This window comes from Eleginops maclovinus, chromosome 5, assembly GCF_036324505.1.
Source record: "Eleginops maclovinus isolate JMC-PN-2008 ecotype Puerto Natales chromosome 5, JC_Emac_rtc_rv5, whole genome shotgun sequence".
Classification (NCBI taxonomy): Eukaryota; Metazoa; Chordata; class Actinopteri; order Perciformes; family Eleginopidae; genus Eleginops; species Eleginops maclovinus.
This window is the reverse complement of record NC_086353.1, coordinates 19,029,733-19,051,489: the sequence shown is the minus strand read 5'-3', so window position 1 is coordinate 19,051,489 and position 21,757 is coordinate 19,029,733. Positions and strand designations below refer to the sequence as shown.

The 21,757-nt window shown below is 39.3% G+C and overlaps 1 protein-coding gene across 1 annotated transcript in view; it reads right to left on the bottom strand.

Moving 5' to 3' along the window:
- Positions 1-21,757, bottom strand: part of sorcs3a (sortilin related VPS10 domain containing receptor 3a) — a 220,516-nt gene that overhangs the window by 86,231 nt on the left and 112,528 nt on the right. The window contains exons 3-4 of the mRNA XM_063884714.1: positions 20,293-20,392; positions 12,999-13,157 (exon numbers count right to left, since the gene is read on the bottom strand). Coding sequence (XP_063740784.1) covers positions 12,999-13,157; positions 20,293-20,392 — 259 coding nt within the window. The remainder of the gene's footprint in view (positions 1-12,998; positions 13,158-20,292; positions 20,393-21,757) is intronic.

Here is a 21,757-nt window from a genome sequence, read left to right as displayed (position 1 = left end):
GGCTCAGGTTGAACAGGTGTTGAAGAACAGGAGACAGCTGGCTGGCGCAGGTCTTCAGAACCCTGGGGCTGATGCCGTCCGGGCCTGCAGATTTGCCTAGGTGTAGTTTCTCCAGCTACGTCTTCACCTGGCCTGTGGTTAGTGTGAGGCGGGGGAGGGGATTTGATGTCACAGTAGCAGTGAGGCACATCAGGGGGGAGGAGGTAGAGTTCAGAGTGCTCTGCAGGGGGGATAGTAGGGGGCTGGTCAGAGGCAAGGAGAGCAGTGGGGGGATGTTGAAGCCCGGATGAGTGGTGGAGGTAACCCTAACCCTAACCCTGGAGGTGAAGTGTGAAGTGGAGGAGACCGCAGCAGGGTGTGGGGAGCTGAAACTATTGAAGAAGGTGTTCAGTTTTTAGCCCTCTCCGAGGTGCCCACAGTCCATCTGTCTCTCCCCTAGAACCCTGTGATGGCCTTCATTCCAGTCCACACATCCTTGCTATTGTTCTGCTGGAGCTTGGCCTCTATCTTTTTCCTGTAGGAATGTTTGCTCTTCCTCAGCTTGTCCCCCAGGTCGTGCTGGATGCTCCTCAGCAGTGGTTTGTCCCCGGACTTGAAAGCTTCCTTCTTGTTTAAAAGATGTTTCAGGTCACTTGTAATCCAGGGTTTGTTGTTCGGAAAGCAGTGAAAAGTTTTAGCTGGCAATTTTGGCAGTTTTCTCACAGACGTTTATGAATTGGTGATGCAGTCGGTCATGTTGTTGATGTCCTCTCCATGTGGCACACAAAGCACATCCCAGTCTGTGGTCTCGGAGTCCTGTAGAGCCTCATTGGCCTCAGGGGTCCACTTCCTAACTGTCCTACTGGATACAGGCTGCCTCTGAACAAGAGGGACATATTTTGGAGCCAGGAAGACAAGGTTGTGATCTGATCTGTCCAGTTTAGCATGATTAAAATCCCCAGTGATGGTAATGAAAGCATTTGGGTGTAGTGTTTGGAGTTTGGCCACAGTGGAGTCGATAACATTACCAGTCACCTCCGCATCAGCTGATGGAGGGATGTAAACAGCAACAACAATGGCGTAGTGAAACTCACGAGGCAGGTAGTAAGAACGCAATCCAACAGCTAACAGTTCAATGTCCGGGCTACAGAAACGCTCCTTCGCGGTAACATGTCCAGGATTACACCATCGTTCATTCACATACAGTGCAATCCCTTCTCCTTTCTTCTTATCGCTGGAGTAGCGTCCCTGTCCGCCTGAACGCTCGTGAATCCGGGAAGAGCCGTGCTGTTTCCGGGATATGCGAGTGCAGCCACGTCTCCGTAAAACACATAAAGCTGCTCTCACGGTACTCCCACTGGGTCTTTGTCAGCACGCCGAGCTCGTCCATCTTATTTGCCAATGATCTCGTGGTCCCCATTTCGATTGCAGGCACGGAAGGCTTATATCTCCTCTTCTTCTTAGTCTTCTGCTTGGCACCAGTTCTGCAGCCTCGCTGATGCCTCCGTAGCTCCTCCGGGATGTCATGCCAGTCTCTGGGCAGCAGCATGGGTCTGCACAGCGTAATCAGCTGCTCGCTGGAGTAAACAATGCCATCGGTGCTTTGAGCGTGGCTCTCTGTTACAAAAAGTGCCAAAAGTAACAGAAAAATGACCAGAGAATGTTTGAAAAAGAACGTGGCTATGGCTGTCCAAAGCCTGAATAAATATGTGAAGTAAAACAGCTATATCAAAGATTAAAAGTAGAAAAAAAAGACAAATATATCAATAAATCACAGGGAGCTGCTGCAACAGGCTGCCACCTAGCATGGCGCCAAAGAGCGTTTTATATAAAAATGGATATGATTGTAGGTTGTTTTGGAAGTTGGATGACATATTCTGTTTCTAGGTTACGAAGACCTGCCAAGCAGTGCATTTAACATTTTCAAATTGGACAAGTATAAATAAACTTGTAAGCGATATGGCAGGAAGATGATGTCACCATTGTTAATCTCACCTTCTATGCTTTGATTGGTCGACTGTTTCTCCAACTCAACGGATACAGCCATCAATTGGCACAACTACAGAATAAATGAATAAACTGCTGAACAAATTTAAGATGAGAGTGGAAATGTATTACTACAACAATAATGCACAATTTAGTTGTCTAACAATTTATGTCCTATAGCCTACCATGAATGTATGGCTTTGTAAATGCATTTATTCAACAACATAGACAGATGTACATTCCTCCTTCATGTCAAGGTGTTATTTGTCAAATATCAAAACAAAATCCTCTTGGAAGACTCCCTGAAGAAGAAATAACTTATTCAGAGGGGAATTTGCCAGCAACAACATTACCTGAACTGAAAATGATTCAGTCAACTTAACTCAGTCATCACCATTAGTCAAGCGGAAGAGTAATTGAGCTCATCCCCATTACACATAAGACAACAATATGGCACTGGGACGTGATTAGGTGCAGGAGGGGAAAAAAGTGATGAAGAGCTCACTGAAATGAGATTGGATTTAAACAAGTGCCACTGCTGTCCTTGGGGCCTTACATGGATGCTCTTTAAGCGGATAGGTGGAGGCTGCATAATGATGAGACACTTAGATTCCCTACTGTTGAGATTTATTGGCTCAGAGGCCTGTTACGATCATTAAGGGGATTGTGAAAGAAAAAGGGAAATGGGGATGAGAGTATGTGAGCATGGGAGGAGGAGGAAATTACACCGAGATTTTTTTTCTGGCAACACAGCACTTTTGAACCATAAATCTTTGATCCTCTCCTCCCTCATTGTGCAATGGCATTTCATAATGTAAGACGCCCTCTCATTTCACACTCCAATTAGTAAATTACTTATGTCATAATATGCAAGTCTTCGGGTGATAATAAACAAACAGGTCACATCCTGAGGGAACATTAGATTTAAAAAAAGAAAGGGTTTCATACAATGTTGCTAAAAATGGCTTTTGTTTGATTGTGTTCGAGGTTAGTCAAACATTCCAAAATAAACCGTGACAACACTGCAAATAGAATGTATTAAAGGAAAAATAGCCCTTGAATCAACAATGTAATGATTCATTCCTCAAGTACAACACAGGAATTAACAAAGCATGAGGATTTGTTTACCACTGTTAGAACTGAACGAATGGGAGTTATGTGGATTAATTCATATTGTATAATCAACTTATATCAACAGAAACATTGTTACCAGGGCTGGATTCCAAAACAGAAAAATTGAGACTCAGACATGTTAGCTCTGATTTTTACAACTAGTTTTGTTGACCATTGACAATCCAAGCATCATAGGACAAGAAATATTTCAACACATATAGCCAGAGGGTTAGGTATACCTAAATGCAGGAAAAACTGCCAATGTTATTGCCAAATCTTTGCTGAAGTGCAATTTCTGTTCCCAAAGACCCAACATTTATTATTACATATCTTTTTTGTATATTTAGGTTATTGTTGTTATTAGTATTTTACACACTCCAATTCTAATGTCTGGCATTTCATAAGAATTAAGGGGTCATTTGGCGTTTTGAAAGGGTGAACTTGCATTGTTGTGCGTTATTATTTTGGTTTTAACATTTTCATGAATTGTTTCTTTAAAGAGAAAATATCATGATCATTTTCAGGTTTAAAAAGATCAGAAAGAATATGGCCTCTTTAACGGTCCAAAACCTACAGTAAACATAGTCACGTCAGTACAATGCAAGCAGTCATCTACTGACTCTCTTGTGATCAGTGGTGTTTACGGATACAGAGACCTTTGTTCCCTGATTTTAGTCTTTCAGGCAGCGTTTCATTCCAGGCAACATGTAATACCCTCATGGCACTGGGCATGAGCAGAAGCAACATCTGAATGACAAACTCAGAGTACAGAAGTCCCTCCACTTGCTGTAGGTCCATAATTTGCAAGCTTCATAAATATTTAAGCAGACACACCAAGACACTTTGACTAACAGGAAAACAGTGTGTGTAACAATTACACTGACAAAAGTGAGCTAGAGGAAGTACAAGACACGTTAGCCTGGGTTGAAGGCATAGTCAGATGTCCAATGTATCAACTATGCAATAAAAGCATTATCCATCACATCTCCAAGCTGCTTGCTTGTGTCAGTTTTTGTCCGTTTTTATGCCTGTTTTATGCTGTTGTAATATGAGTATTTTTTTTATCAAACAGCCTTAAAATGGAGAAGGCCAGCCAATTAGCTAGAGCTAGAGGTCGTATATATACAGTATGCACTGCGTTGGTGGCACCCAATTTAAATGTAACAGTGCCTATATTAATGTACCTTTTAAATAAATTTATATAAAAACAATGTTATGAAAGTCAAGAGGATAATGGTTAGCAGCAGCGCAAACTGCTTACAGCACTGACAAGAGCTTTCAAGTCAAGGCTTTGGTAAATGATGTTGCCACGTGTTTCCACACACTGACAGGCTTGCTTGTGAGATGACGGTGACTAAACTGAATGTCATAATTACTCGTAGCCCAAACACATCAGCCTTGACTCCTCGCTGTGAGAGAACAGCTCATAGAAAGACCCCTGCATCCATCCTACTGCCAGTTGCCGCAGACACAGGAGGAGCCAACGATATAAATTGTCACATCAGCCCCCGCCCCCAACAGTGCAGAAATATGCAAACTGCTCAAGTGTTCTCCCTTACCTCTGTCGATGTGATAGAAGTGATGTTAACTTAGTGTGTCATACAGGGGTTGGCTATGCTGAAAATGAAGGAATACACAGCAGGCCGACAAACGTGCGGATAAACAAGCCAACAGACAGATGAACTCATATATATTCACCTGCCACGCCATCAGAGGATGACAACAAGGCCTTGATAACACGTAGAAATGAGTTATTTAATCAGACTTTAGGCACGATCCATCAATCTTCATTTGTTCTTATTTATTGGTTCAATCTCTTCCCTCGGTTCAATCATCCCTACCTTTATCTAACGGCCATCCTCCTCAAAACACCTCACACACAGATACCTGCTAACAGTCGCCTCACCTTCAGCCTCTTTTCTCTCTGTCTCCCGTACCTGACAGCTATTATTTTCTTTCTGTGAAGAGCTAAAAGAGGATTGACTGGCCCACACGGCTGGAGGAGAGCACTGGCCATGCATACAACATGGAAAGGATACAAGGGGATGTTTAAATATCAAAGGAACTTCCTTGAGGGTTGAGAATTCTGAGCATCTTTAGAGGACGCAGGGTGTTTACTAAATCTGCCAACTGCACATTAAGGTACAGTATGGCTGCACAGTAATGCTCTTTTTGGGTCGTTCATCAGGAAAATTGTTAAATCTTTTCTACCACTGTTCCTTACAAGCCAGAAACAAGTAGGGTTTGTAACACTGCAGTCGTTGTTGGTCGTAAAGAATCTACCCCCATTCGCAACAAAACTCAAGGTTTGTAAATCAATTAGTATTTTTTTAATCGACCCAGTTTTTTCTTTTAAGGGTTAGGGTTTCAAGCAGTTCTATCTGAAATACTATCTGCAGACAGTTTAAAGTTACAGTTAATCAAGCTAATGGAGCTGGTACTGTTTGTGTCAATGCACATGGTTTTCAATACGGGCACACCATATTAGATAGCTTTCCTAATATTGTCCATTTTGTGGCTGGAGAAATTATACTGGCCAAATCAATTGAAATACAGTCAGACCTTGGACTTGTACGGTCCGCTTGAAAATCCAGCCTTGGGTGACTGCTAAATGAAACTTATATCAGCATGAAAATGTACCAACATAAAGCACATCAGCCCACTGTCCAATAAGATGGATGTCTGAAGTATAATCTTTGGCGAGGGCGACCAGGTACAAAAAAAGTTTCTTCTTGCAGCTGATTCACTCTGCTATTTGGTTGGCAGCACACCTCCATCTGCTGTTTTGACAACGGAGTGACAATACATATCTACTATTCCATCAGAACAAGTCACTCCATCTGTTCTGCCTGCCTCTCCTTGGCATGTAGCCGTCAGTGCTTCACTGTATCCATAATTTCCCTTTGATTTCAGAGCTTTCCCTGTTTCATCATGGAAGATGCAACAAAACCACAATCAAACAGTTCCTGATGAATCCAGCCATGCTTGACCTGGTGCCATCTCTCGTTATCTGCCCTTTCTCAAGTTTACATGGTAAAGTTTTCATATGTGCATTCTCACAGATGTACCTCCCCCTTACATGCTACTCCTATCATCGGGCTTATTACAGTGTTCCTTTGAGCAGACCGTTTGATAGTGAATATGCATTTTCCCATAATTTATTTTGAACCCGACGTATCTGCCTTTTTCTCTTCTTTTCAAGACATGATTCTACCATCTAGAATTATCATGGCAAAGACAGCTCACTCTGTGATCATTTAGTCATGATCTATTATATTATTACTGTTTGACTCTGAGCCATCAATCACCTGCCTAATGACATTAATCCTTCCATCTGTAGAAGGTTTCCAAGTCAGTGCCGTGGAGAGCTTTGGTTGTATCCTATGTGTGTTCAAATTCAGACCTGTTAAAATTCAGACGAATAATGCAACAGCGGCCACTGAGACACTAACTCCTTGCTACAGCAGGCTTTGCCTTAATGGATTGTCGCACTTCCAGTGGATACACAAACACACAAATTAAATGTTTGCCTGGACCTTTGGTTTATTGTGTAACATCCTAGGTAATGTAATTGCAGCGAAGCACTGAATATGCACTTCATGTCCGTGCGGATGGCTCTTTATTAGGTTGGAGCTGAACCCTGTAAGCCCCTGTCCTCATTAAACTCAACACTCGCAGTTTGAATATACACTGGTGGTTCTCTTTGTTTCTAAAGAATGCAAGTTTATTTATTTGTATCTTGGGGTTCGAGAGGAGTGTAAGGATTGGGAATGTTGGTTTGTCAGGTCTAAATTTGTGTTTCTTTAGACTTTAACAGACGGTGGTACATTTTGTGCTTTTACGTGCAGGTGCAGCAAACCTCTGTTCAGACTGACAGGCACATTTTTTTGGAGATGAGCACAATTCCAGAAAATGTTCGATATAGATGTATCTGTATAATAGCTGAAAACAAATCTTTCAAAGTGCTATGAATATTATACAGATGTAAAGCAAGCTAGAAAGGGGGAAATAAATGACTGGATGTCAAAGAGCCATTCAACCAGTTTTACATGATGTCATCATAATAGTCACTGAAGGCTATGGCTCAGAGACAACAGATTTTGGACTGCCATCCCGAAAGCCACTCTGCCTGTGTAGATGTCAATGATGGTCCAACACTTTGGGTTTATGAACTCAAATCGATTTCTCTAAAAGGATCTGTATATCTTTTTCCCCTGAGTTTTGTAATGAAATGTCAGGAAATTCAATGAGGTGTTGCTAAAAATGTTGGTACGGATATCTAGGTATCCATCACAGGATCCTTCATATTTTGGGAACAAAGGCAGTACAGTTACAAATCCATTGTTTGATTTCTGAGGAATTTGGGGACACATATCTACGTCTGTTTAAGTTTTAGGAAGCATTGTATCCTGTTTTTTTTTTTGTTTTTTTTTGCGAGTAAACACATTGAACTGAGTTCTTTTTCTCCTGTCTCTTTCTTAAAGTTATCCAGAATATATATATATTTTTTTATTGTACTCGGCCTAAGGAGACACAACATTTTTGCTTGAAAATAAATGTCTCTTACAGTGAATTGGATAAATGATTACTGCCTATATCAGAAGGATAACATTCTGACTTAGCATTTACCTAAGAATGGCTACATTTTGGCAAAGTTTACATTTTGGCAACTTTGAGCTAATTTGTGCTGACCCTTCGATGCACAACCACTCACTTGACAGCTGAATTAAAGTTGCCGTCAAGTTGTATGATTGGAAGTGAAGAATTATATATTTTTTAGAGGTTGACTCATTGCGGATTTTAGGTCTTTTTGAAAACAGATTTGTGAACAATTGACAATTCTTATTTTTAACCTCCAATCACAACTTTATCGAAATATAATACTAACACACTAAAGTTCTTGTAAATAACAAACACAAGCAATATGGGGATCGTAATGAAAGTAATAACATAACAATCATTAATAGCAAATAAAAGCTTTATTTCACTATGAGGTCAAGACAAAGAAATAGCTGATTGGAAACAACATTTGATTACATTGCACAGCCCTGTCTCTGATATAATTATGAGATTAGTTACAGTAATTACTGCACAGTCCATTAGAGAGTCACAACCTTGTCTCACAAGTTTGCTGAGGCGTAAGCAGCAGCGTTAATAATTATTGCCGTGATAGAAACGTTGTGTTTACAAATTCCTGAAGTTCCACAATGGGAAATATTTATCTTGTTACATTTTGTTTGGAGAGATGTATTCATCTGCATTATAACTTGAATGCTAATTAATATCTACCAATAAAAACATTAGCTATAAGGCAAGAAAATCTCTCAAGAATCTGCGAAGAAATGAAAAAAATAACAGCCTGTACTTGTCTGGGCTTTTGTCAAAAAGGAAAAATTAATTTAGGCAAGATGCCCTAGCACCAAGTGTAAAGTACTCAGATGGTTCATAGGGAATAACAAAAAAAATACAACTCGTATTTATTCTCTGTGTGAAGATTATACCCTCTACTTTGTCAAGCTGCTTGCATAACTCACTCACTTGGCAGCACCAACATTGGCATTATTCTCAGAAGCCAGCTTGGGACTGCATCAATGAGTAATCGTCTCCATAAACCCCTCACAGTCAAGAATAGGTCATCAGGAGTTCTGACTCTAAAAATATATCCATTTAGTCAAGGAGGGGTCTGACCTGAATGTTAATCATTTTGAAAAATTAATGATGGCATAAAAGAAAATCAAAATTACAGCAAAAATTTCTATCGATTTGTTCTGACATGCATTCCGATGTCTAAAGAGTTTCACTCTTGCTTTAAAGTTAAATCCTCAGGGCTACCGTTAAGCACGGCTAAGCACCAACTCACAGCTGATTAAAATCTGAGTGAACTATTCTGAAAAATATTAGCCAGTTACAAGCTGAAAATGAGCACATTAAACCTCCTTGCTTCCGGCTCAACAGTTGAGATGAAGTGCCGAGGCCTGCGAGGGAAATTCAGTCAAATTAAGCAAGCAATAATATCTGTGTAAACCTCTTTCAACTAGCTAGATGAAGAGCATATTCTCTTTTAGCAACAACAGCCCTGGGAGGTGGATCAGGATAACATATTCAGGAGTTGAAAGAAAATTGGTGTAGCAGAGGTGATAATTATGCCTGTCCCATTTTGCTATTGGTGCTAAAGTGTCGAAATGATGATTCCATTAAAGTGGTTCAGCAATTTCAGTTTAGAAGCCTTAAATAAGGTCTGTGGTAACAAAATCTGAAGAGATTTGCAAGATTTCTTCTACGACATCATTTTGAGATTTTACACAAGTTTACACAACTGAAAACCAATGGGGTAATCCAATTGCGCTTTATCCAGGGACCCCTTGCGATGCTAACTCAAAATACCTGGAATCTTCTTTGCTCGCACTGACTTGAAATATAATATATATCGTGAAATATAAGTTGCCAAGTTCTGCTGCATGTGACTCCTTGAACCGACCTCTCTGCTGCCTGATGTGTTTTCCCACCTTTATGACTGAGATGTATTTAATCAACGAGATCATTGATCTTTGAGTCTTTTTCATGGGCGAGTCAGGCACATCTCATATATGCTGTAATTTTTAGAGCTACAAGATGCTGTGGGCTGTTTTTAATTAACATAAGGAGAAGACTGATTTAGAATAATATAACAGCAATGACTTATAAGTAGATTTACTTCTTGCAATCCATCAGAATTATTTTATTGTATCTTGAATAAAGGCAGACAACAACTTTCTTACTCCTACCCAGACTTCACAGGGATTTCTTGAACCTGACTTACTTGTTCTTCTTATTAGTTACTCTAACAGTCTAAAATAGCAGCAGCAGCAGCAGCAGCAAGAGCAATATGTTCATGATGCGTTTTAATTATGGAGCACAAGCAGTATAGCGAAAGTCAATATCCTTATGATTGTTTTGCTTTTGTTGACCTTATGCTAAATGTGTTGAAATCACATTTTGAAGTTTGATGTGAGAAAATTCCAATAAGCAAGAACTTCAACTTAATACAACACATTTAATCACAATGATAAACGCTTAATATCCAATTAAAAAAAAAAACACCTACAGGTTAATTTATTTCTGAACTTGTATTTCTTTTTCTAACTATAATGTTTGTGTTTTTACCCATTGATGCACAAGCTTTGGGATTACATGTAACAGGATTACGTAATCAAAAAGGTAGCTGTATTACCTTACAGTTGCATTAACAAAGATGTAATCAGGTCAATGTTACATAACCAACAATTGGGGATTACATTATTACTAAAAAAAACTGACAAAGAGCATATTGTGTTTGTTTTAAAAGGGGAAGATTGTATTTCTTCTTTGTAAACTACACTGGTCTGTAGGCTAATACTTTAAGTGTGTATCTGTGCACGTACTGCCTGAATTTGCGTTATGGTTTTTCACTTTCTTTGGTTAATTGTTCTTTTTTTTTTTATTTCAGGAGGTGAACCTATGTACCCAAAGACTTCGCCACCACCTTAGGTCTCTGAATGGGGCCCTGCTCATGGACCGCTGAATTTACTTAAAGGCCCCCTAGGGCTGATGGGGGGGGGGGGGGGGGGTGAAAGTAGCTCCGACAAGGCGTTAAGACAGAGTGAATAGAGATACTATACAGAGATGCTGAGAAAACCTAAGTGATTTTGGAATATTGAACAATGTAAATCTATTCTAGTAAACCTCAAAATTGGAATTATGATCAGTAAAAATGGCCCCAATATGGGACCTTTAACGAAAGGCAGGTTTTCCTATGCATCCATTTTTGTTATACTAAATATCCTAGCTTCTTCTTTCTAAGGTTACATTGTTATGTTGTCTTACATAATACTACAACATATCTTATTGATATTTCCTCTCTCTTGTATTTATTTGCATTGCATTTGATATTGAAGTAATCCAAAAATAATGCAAAGTAATCAAGTTCCATTATTATTATATTTTCATACTCAGATTAGTTTGCTGATTACAGTTTTTTTTTCATGTAACTAGTTATTGTAACAATACATTTTAGGTGACCCTCCCGACCCTGTACATCTTAGGTGCTGTAAATCCATTCGGCCGAGAATAACACTGACATTTGCTCATGTGGTGCAAACCTTTTCAAAGCTTCATCGCTGACAGGTTTGATACAGCCACCACTGTTCACCAATCATCTCCCTCCTGCTCCACGTCCCCTACCCCGCAGCCGGTTGGCTTTGGTTTCGGGTCACCGTCATTGACCTTAATGGAAGACTTTTTGCTTGGGGAAAATCTTAGATCACTGTGTGAAGATGTTGTGCAGAGCTCCATACTGTGTGACAAAGCCCAGTGAAGGTGATGGAAGTGAAGCGGAGGATGAGAATCATTTAAGGGCCGTGGCGTTTTTGGCTAATGTAGCATGCAAAAAACTTGTATTGAACTACAGTGACATGATGGTCTCTGCTCTGTTCAGGCAACAAAGGGACTCTCATGGCTTCAAGTTGAACTTTTTATACATATAATTCTTATTCTTTTTACCATGTTGGTGTTATGTCATTTGTCTGACCTCCCATCACTAGATTAACTTCTCCTGCTCATTCCTATATTAACACCCCAGTATATTTACGAAGGTTGCGGTCAATTTGTCAATTGTTTACGATGGGTTCCTAACTGAGTGAAATGACCCTGAAGTACCTCAGGGGAAACCATTATAAGAAATGTATAAATTCTCTTGATGATACAGGAAGGAGCTTCAATGTTTCCTTTTTAATCTCCTTTAGCTTAGGATACACTGGACCCTCCTTTGCAAAATGTGATAATGTTGTCCCACAATACCTCTGGCCGCAACATTTAAAGTGACGCACCATTCGACCGCTCACAGAAACAACCCATCATGACCGAGAAATGCTGATCATGTAAGTTACATTGTTCATTTAACACTTTCTATCTCATATTCATAACCTGCCAAAGCATTGTGTTAAAAGTTCCATGAGTTTACTGAGTTGTGAGGGGTTTCTTTGTTGCTGTTTGAATGGGGATAGGCAGTGACAACTGAATTTTCCTTCACCTCTTTCCTTAACCTTATGAATTTTTTCGTAAAGGAATAGTGGGTAGGAAAACATATAAGACCAGATTCTTCGACTCAGTTACCTCCCACTAGTTTGCTGCCAGATTGTCTTCTGTCATATGCCTTAGCTTTCATGCGTTCAAACCTTAGCCGACTAAGCCCTTTACTACTTTATTTGCCAGCCTGGATCTTTGTAGTCTTGCACCTTTTTTCTCAGTAAAACATTTCCTTTTGAGTTTTGAGTTTGAGTTTCGCGATAGGTGCGACTGTGGTGATGAGAATAAGTGGTGGTCTACCGATTGGAAGGTCAGTGGATTGACTCCAAGCCCATGCAGGCAACATGTCGATGTAACCTTGGGCAAAATACTGAACCTCATGTTATGACTGACGGCAAACAATGCAAATGTTAGTCTTCTTGAGCAGGTGGCTCCTATGAATGTGTGTGAATAGGGGGAATGCTGACATTTAAATATAAAAGCACTTTGAGGGGCCGCAAAAACTGAACAATTCTATATACTGTAAATGCAGTCCATTAATTGATCATTTTCATTAATTACTCATTATAATAATTTAGAATGGAACAGTGGAGAAGGTTTTAGTTTATCTTGGCATTTACATTGTAGATGGGAGCAGGTCAGAGAACCAGAATTTCTCCAAGTAAAATATGATAATATATTCTAAAAGAGGTCCATTTATTCAGGGTAAAGAAAGGCTCATACCACTATTTTAGAATTCATTTCTAGCCAATGGATGAATGCCCTACTATTAGGTAATTATCTAAATAGGCTTTATTGAATATGTATAGTGGGCAACACGAAGGGAGAGGAAAGTATGCAGAAAAAAAGAAATGACCTCAACATCAATCTCATCTCACCTTTTGGTCGTGGCTGTAGGCCAAGGCCCAGTCTTCTTCTGTGTGGTGGAATAAAAGGCTCAGGACGTAGAAGGTGAGGCGATACTTCTGGAAACTGGCTCCCTCGTCAGAGCTGATGAGTACGCTGCTTTCAAACTCTGGATCTGTCAACACCATAATCTGAGAGGTAGGAAAGAAGGAGGAGAAGGAGAGTGTGCACACATGCGAGGGTATGAGGTTTTGTAGACGGGGGAGGGAGGGATTGAAGGGCGAGAGGTGGAAAGACAAGGAGATGAGAAGGGAAGAGAAAGACGTTAGAGGCAGGAGCAGTGTCAGCAGGAAAGGTTGCTTTCTGGCACACACCAGGCTTATTCTTGGCAAACTGCTCCTCTGTATAGCCAACTTCATTTCAAGACTCTTGTGCTCCTGTTGCCATGGCTCTGAGGCTCTTCCTGTGCACTCTGAGGTGAAGACTTTGAGTTTTTCATGACCTCTCTCCAAAAAAAGATCAAAGTTGTTCACCGCAGTTTGTACACCGGAAACAAAACAAAACGAGCACATGTGGGCTCAACAAAAACATACAATAAATTGTCCTTATACACAAAAGAAATGTGCCGGAGCTTGAAGTCTAGTAATTATTATACAAACAAATGGAGCCTTGCATGAACCTGCATATACAATGCTATTTCCTTATCAGCATTTCCTTTAGTATGTCATTTCTTAGTATTCCTTCTTCCAATAAAATGTAATTTCAAATTTAACAGCAGCGCACTGGAAGAAGCCCTAATTTCATGCTTGAATATTTCTGACAGAGCTATCACAGTTAAATAGAATTACAGAATTCAATAAGAACACGCATTGCACAATGCATATTTCCTCAAACTAATGACATTTGGAGTCTTTGTGGAAGCATATCATTAGGTCACAGGAATTTCTCAAATAGAGGATGTGTGGGAATAAGTTGAGAGGTTTACTCTTTTGAATCACAGTGTTTATATTTAGAACATTACATAATTTCAGATGATGAGAAAAAAAACAATTTTATGGAATATTTTGCAATGTGTAGGTAAGTGGTTGATAAAAGGTTTAACATGATCACATATACAGTAAGTCATTAGTAGTGTTCATTTAAATTGTATATGTTTTATATTTTCAAGATTATAATCAAAAGTAAGAGAGCCATCTGCGTCGCTGCTAGCTGTTAGACCTATCTAGCTTAGCTTAGCTGGGTAGCGGCTAATGTTATCTCACTGCTATTTGTTGGTGGACAGGGATCATTGTTGAGCTGAGGAGAGTAATAACTCTGAGTTTGTCCCTACTAACCCCTTGATACTGTATCACACTTAATCCAAGGTTCTATTATCAATATAAAAATATGGACTGTGGCATCTTTAAAAGTTTGTGTCTTGTTCTTGAGTATTTAAAAGCTTACACTACATCACTAGGACTTGGGATGGTGGGTCTAGGCTGCTCTTGAGGCCCAAAAGGCTGTTTTTTCACGTCAATTCGATTTGAATTGGAAAAACAGCAGCACATTTGTCACTGACAGAAAAGCTAGCCCCTTTTCCAGAGCTTTACCCAGAAACCCTCCCTGATGGTGATTTAGATAAATTGTTTTTCATTAAGCACCAATAAACAGGCAGCACATTCTCAAGCCGGATTCCTCATTGGCCCTGGCTCCCAAATCTTACCATTCATTACCTGTCACTGTGCAGTGCCAAGACCTCCTGATATCCGCCAGTGTCTTTGGATCTTGTCAGATGTAATTTTTTTAGAAGTAATACTATCCTATAAAATACTATTCGATAATACTATAGTGAGGGCAGATTTGTTGTGAATGAGGGAAAAAAAGATTTGACTTATTTTTGAGACAGATATCAGGACTTTCAGTTAAATAGAAAGTTATAAGGATAAGGAATGCATTGAAGAGCACATTTGATATAACAATCTACTATTGCTACTCAAGCCTTCTACTCAGTCATGAGTGTTATTTCCCCTTTCTATGCTCACTGTATAACAAAATCTTACAATCAGATTGATTCTAGCTCATCTTTTCTCTGGCCTTATTCAGGAAGGCTCAAAATGTTCTCTTATAATATTGGGAATGGGGCCCAGACATTTTTGTCACATTCTCTTCAATCATTTACCACCATGTAAGTGTGAAAACAGCCACATTATTCCCCTACCTTACACATTATTGTAACAAGGCAGTTTCTGCCTGTCGCCTGTGCGATTACAAAGAACCCACAACCAATTTACAGCCAATACAAAGGCGGGAAAAGGAGCTGTGGCTAATTTCTCTCCTGCCTACTAAAACAATAACCCTCAAAAATAAATACTCAGTTCCAAAATCACAGGTAGCTACCGATTGCCGTATAGCAGGGGCTGATTAAGATTTTCCTCACAGCAAGCGCATAGCCGTTGTGAGGAACCGGGCGAGTGAGGAGGGTTTCAATACGAAATCAATATGGGTTGATGGGATAACCGTTGTGTTTTATCAGCCTGATGTTGAGCTGTGCATAAGCTGGAGCACGGAGATAGAAGCCGGTATATGTTGGATCATGAGGTTAGCGGAGGTGTGGATCAGAGGCAGAAGGAAAGAGACACCCCGCGGCAAATGAATAGCGTCATGGCAGATCAATTACGCTTTAGTCTGCCTTTGACGTGAGGTTTTAACAGAGTCATCTCTGCAACATGCTCATTAACCATGGATCAAGACTTAATCACCCACATCCAGCTATCATGTTTTCACTGTCTCTAACGGACCCCCGCCCCATGGTATTTTAAATGTGCATGTCTTTACTTTTAAATTAACCCAATCTACCGGCCGTTCAATCAAAGCGTTCAAGGACTGAGCGCTTCGGAAAAAGACATCAGAACGAAGTGGAGAAGATTCATGGAGGTGTCATTTTCAGAGGCCTTGCGCTAAATGCCATTACTATCATTCAAATCTATAATGTGGCATTGCAAAAGGTCACAGCTTCCACTTTTTTTCCGTTGGACAATTTAAGAGGCAAAATTGTACAGAATCTGTCGCAGTGAAAGTTTAACGATTCTTCTGTTGTGGTTGAAAGGAATGTTTCAAAGAGTAGCAGGAGATTATATCTTACAGTGAGTGATTAGGCATCCGGACGGTTCTTTTTATCCGGAAGAACAGGCGTATGCTAAATAAGGCCACTCAAGATGTAAGGAGGCTACAAAGGAGTGTTGCCAGCAGACAGGAAAACTTTCATCCATCTACGGGATAGTAAATCGAGATAATTAGATCAGAGATAAGGGTGCGGATGGAGAATCGGCCCCATTGGCAGAGCCAGAGGTCAACCATATGCTTCTGAGATTGTTACTAGTTCTTGGCTCCAATGACTCACTCAAATGTATTTCTGTGAAACTGATATAAGAACTGTGCTGTGTTATTTAAATGTAGTATATACTTTGGTACGTGACTTCTCTTTTTCGTCCTTTACGTGTTGGAAAGTCTACCTAATCAGGCTTGGGGAGTGATGCATTACATGTAAAAGGATTGCGTAATCAGGAAACATAAAAAGGAAAATGTTTTGCTTAAAGTTTAAAAAGACGTCATCAGATTACTGTAACATTTGTAAAAAAGTTGGATTACCAGGAGGAGTACATTTTATTCCTCTGTGTGAACTGTACTGTTGACTACTGCCTGAATATGCTTTATTGTTTTCACTTTTTCTTTGGTTTATTTGTTCTTTCTTAATTCAGTAGGTGAACTTTTTTGTTCATAACATTTTGTGTATGAGGTTAACTGTATGTATGTATCTAAAATGGAGCATTCTCTGATAGCATAGATTTCATTTATGCGGTTTTAACTGTATTATGTGCTCATGTGTTTCATTGGCGGCTTAAAGGGTACAGCCTGAATGTGCTTAATCACAGGCAGGTTTTCCTATGGATAAATGAGCAGAGGACACATTTTTGATTCTAAATATATTGGTTTCTCCTTTTTTAAGGCTCTGTTCTCTTACATAATATACTTAGGTAAAAATATATTTTTGTTATTTGTCTTTTATTTATTGGCAATGCATTTGATATTGAGTTAATCCAAATGTAACATCAAGTCATCAGGTTGCATTTCCTGTATATTTGGAACTTGATTACACAAGTAATTGTAACGGAATACATTTTTAAAGAACCCCTGTTTCTAATCTTATATAACTTAAGTAACAAAAAACAAATACCTCACATTAGTCACAGGGAGAACCTTAGGGAGTACATGCCTGCTATGCCCTTGATGTAGAATTACATGTTCTGCACATAAGACAGGCAGGGAGTGAGTCATGAGGAGTAATCAGTGTTGGCTATGATCTGTTCGACGCTATGATCTTGGTTTAGCTTAGCAGTCATGAGGCATGCAAACGTATCCAGGGTCAGTACCTTGGCCCGGCCTTGGAAAAATAATGGCTGACGGACCCAAGCACCTGCACAAGTCTCGGGAGTCGTGCTTTGTTTTCTGTAAGGCGTTGATGCAATGCAGATTTCTTATTTATTCAACCTTTGTCTCACCAGGTAGGTCAAGCTGGACAAAATGATTATTTTTAATGAAAACTTGCAAATCTATTATACGATAGCTTGTTCATGGCCAAATTAATTTACTGATGTCAGACGTGTTCATGGATCACTGAACCTGGCCTCTTTTTTCTACTTTTGTATTCATTTTCAGATTTGTTCTGGAGAAAAGAAAACATGTATGCAGACTTGTTTATTCAGTACAAATGGTATCTATTGCATGTCTGCCCTTAAAGGGTAAGGGGGTCGCTCCTCTTAGTGTTCCTTTAAAATGTCTTATTTGTTAATTGAGATTTTTTGCGGGAGTATTTTCTTAGTGGACGCTGGGGTCTAGACTAAAGGGGTCATAAACTGTACTGTAAAGCTCCCTGAGGCAAATTTGTAACAAATGGCATAGGGCTGGATAGGAAAAAAAAGATAATGTGATATTTAAACTTACGGTAGATGATTAGGGCAATATGTCAGATTCTTTTGAGATCAGACCAACACTGTTTTTAAATTTTTCTTTAATTCTGAGACTGTAGTCTGAATTACGAGAAAAAAAGCCAGAAATCTATTTTTGTTTTAATCAGAAATGAAAAAGAAACATATTTTTGATAATGTGGCCCTAATCCTATTCCGTATAAACATCTACACTTAACTCACCAGAACAAACAAGTAATGAAATAAACATTCTGACTGTTTATATGCTTCAAAGCAAGACTAACTGACTTGTGGATTTTATTAAAGTGGCTATCATAATTACTAATGAAGATAATTACATCTGGAAAGTGGACACAAACTCAACTGCAAGTGAAAATATTTCAAGTTTCATCTGTAATCACAGAATGTTTAATACATTAAATAGTTGGCTCACAAGACGTTTCAAATACATTTTAATTAGAAAACCTGAATTACATCTCATGGATGATTACTGTGTATTCTATGTTTTGGATAAAGGAACCTTTAAAGGTTTCACTAAAAGTTATGTGAAAAGTAAATATATTTTAAGTTCTGGAAATATCTATTGTTGAAATAATAATAATAATAATAATAATAATAATAATAATAATAATAATAATAATAATAAAAATAATAAAAATAATAACAATAATAATAACAATAATAATAATAATAATAATAATAATAATAATAATAATAAAAATAACACATTAATTGTTTTTTTTAAGGTAGTCTTAGACACTTTAAGGGGAAAAAATGTATTAATTACTAAGACAACACACTTAAAATATACAAAACACAACATTATTAACATATTCAAAGCAGTTGTGAAGAGGTGAGTTATGTGATTTGAACATGGAGATATTGGTGAAGCAATTATTAGTAGCAATAAGTAATATATTTGTAGGCGACTCTTTGGTTATAAAAATAGAAAAAATAATGACTCCTTATTTCATATAATTGCCTAATTGCCTATAGCTCCCTATTAAAAGTAAAATGTGTTCCGCTCTGCATCTCCAGAGGAACACATCAGTTTAACGCTGTGTAAACTTCATCTCCTCCATATGCAAACAATCTGTCGTATTTGGCAGTAGGACGCAAACATGAGCTGAGCCAATTAGTTTTATGCGATACTGCTGATTCTGACATACAGTATTTCAATTGGAAAACTATTATTGGAAACAGCCATGGGGCTAGTATAGTCTACAGATGGAGACTAGACTCCTACTTTACTTTAACGAAGCTGCTTATAGCGGGTCGACCTCTTGGCTACAATTCCACTTGTCTGTGAAACTTTTGCTAGAAGCACAAGCCGTGGTGTTCAAGGCACGAGGGCAAATTGGATTTACTGCGAGTTGTGAATATAGTACAGAAAAGGATTCAGAATGTTTCGAAAACCTTAACTGTATGTGCTGAAGGAATGAATATTACCATTTATGGATCAGCTGCACAATTCAATTCAGCTAATGCGGAAGCTGGAAGTGATTTTCCATAACAAGTCCTTAGCCAAATATTTAGTTGACTTACGTTTAACATTAAATTGAGGCAGATGGTAGAAAATGCAGTGCGAACCACAAACTGAGAACGACACATTGAATGTAAAAAAAAAAGCAAAATAATTGACGGAACTCTCAGGCAGATTAAAGATGTCGGCAGATGGTAGGCATCTGGCAATGCTCGTATTTCTTTCCGTCCCTTTTTGGGACCCTGAAAATCTTAAAATTTGTCTTTACATTTGGTTGTCAGAAACATCCTATTGCTGGTAGGGGGCAATACCATAAATTAATACAATGTCCATCAGGTCAGCGAATATATGTGCATCATATTTTCTAAAAGTTAGTTTGCTGTCACAGCCAGTTAAGGGAAGCAGGGTTAAGTCTGTTTGAGAAATTGTGGATTTAAAGTTCATATGGCAAACTAAGCATAAAGTCAATTTCCCATACTGCCTATGCCGCAGCACCTCTTTTCACCCTCTGTCCGAAACCAGAGCCCAATATGCTGTGACTAGTTAGCTGGCTGGCTGGTTTCATTGTGATTGGTCAACAGTGAAGAGAGGTGTTGGAAATCTCCGGCCCCTTAAGTAAATCATGTACAATGTGTCGCCAATAGAAGAGCGAGTGTTATGTAGCGATGTCACTGTGTTAGTGTAGTAAACAAAGGAGTCCAATGGAGGCCTTTCAGGCAGGGGGGGGGGGGAGTTTGTGGGAGAGAAAATCCCTCTGGATCGCACACAGGGATGTTAGCCTCTTACAGCCTCTTTAAACACTCGTACTCCATGCATCTTTAACTTTAAACATGTGTGGGACAATCTTATCAAATCACTAAAAAACATGCAACATCTTACCTTTCTCTTGTTAGTTGGACAGACATACAGGTAACTCAGGACAGTCTTTGATCCCACTTTGTCGTTCATTCTGTCGTATGTGGAGCCGTAGTCAGTAGATCTGAGCAGGGGGCGATAAAGGCAAATTCAGATAAATGTGACAAAAGCAAAGTTTACTGGAAATGTAATTGGTAATTAAACAGACTAAATATTACCGGGATATTGCTCGATTGATGTCAAATGATTTTGCACTGATAAAAAGAATGCAATATCCCACCCCAGGATGAAAGAACAATCATATGCATGCATGTACTGTACTGTAAATATACAGCTACTGTGGGTGAGAGTAAAATTGCTGGCAATACAACAAAAGAAGGTTAAGCAATCATCTGGAGCTGCCAACGAAAAAGACCCATTGGAAAATGTCCGGGGACTCGGCACTGTTAATAATTAATTCTCTCCCGATCACTGCTATGAAATAAAATATGACGAGTGCAAAAACATGTGGATGTTCCTGAACCCATGGGCTTTAATAATTTAACAGTGGGAATGAGCCTGTTAGCCAGCCTAGTCCCTAGAAACTCCACATGAATCCATCATCACTAGTAACCACCAAATCCGCCTTCAAGTAGAATATTACAGCATTTACAGGGTTCAATTTGCCTTCCTCTTTTCACTGTCAAAGCTGCATTCATGGGCCTTGGATTTTACAAATATTTCCCTCTGTGGGGATAAAAGCACCCAGCCACAACGGTGGCATAACTCCCATTTCGATTTGCAGTCACAAGGAAAGTGAAGATGATACCTATTTCAGCCTCAGTTCCTTTTTTTTGTCAGAGCTTGCTTCTTATGCTCTTCAGCGTGAATAGGTTTCAGAAAAAGAGATTTCTCTTTTTTCCGAATGCCTCTGAGACACCGTAGTTGCTATGATCACAAAGCACAATAATGAGTTGGACAGCTACATTTCCAAGCATTTTGTGGGATTTAGGGGGGTGGGGTGCTGCACTGAGATTGATCCCGAATTCAAGCAAGGGTGGAGAACTATACCACTTTGACTCTGTGTAACACTGCCTGAGAAAAGACTTCATAAAAGGCAGAGAAGCATATGTTGTTTTTGGCATGACATGGATAAGTACGAGTGCCAGACGGGCCTTCATCATCTAGTCACCATAATGCATATGCTAAGATTTCTTGATTAGAGAATTTCGATATATTTGGTGCAGACAGCAGGAAAATACTGTATATGCTCTCGGACTTGGAGCAAGATATATTTTAACCCCCCTGACTTCTACCATGCACAAGTGAGCTAATGTGAATAGGAAAATGAGCTGACTTAGAGGAGATGTCAGAATGACAAATGAAAGGTTTCCATTGGCAGTGGCAAGGCTGCAGGATGAGCCAGTGGTTTCATTGCACTGTGTCTAAAAGGCAAGAGTTTGGTTCTTACAAAAGTTCTGTTGATGTATTTTTGTAGGCAGACCTGGAA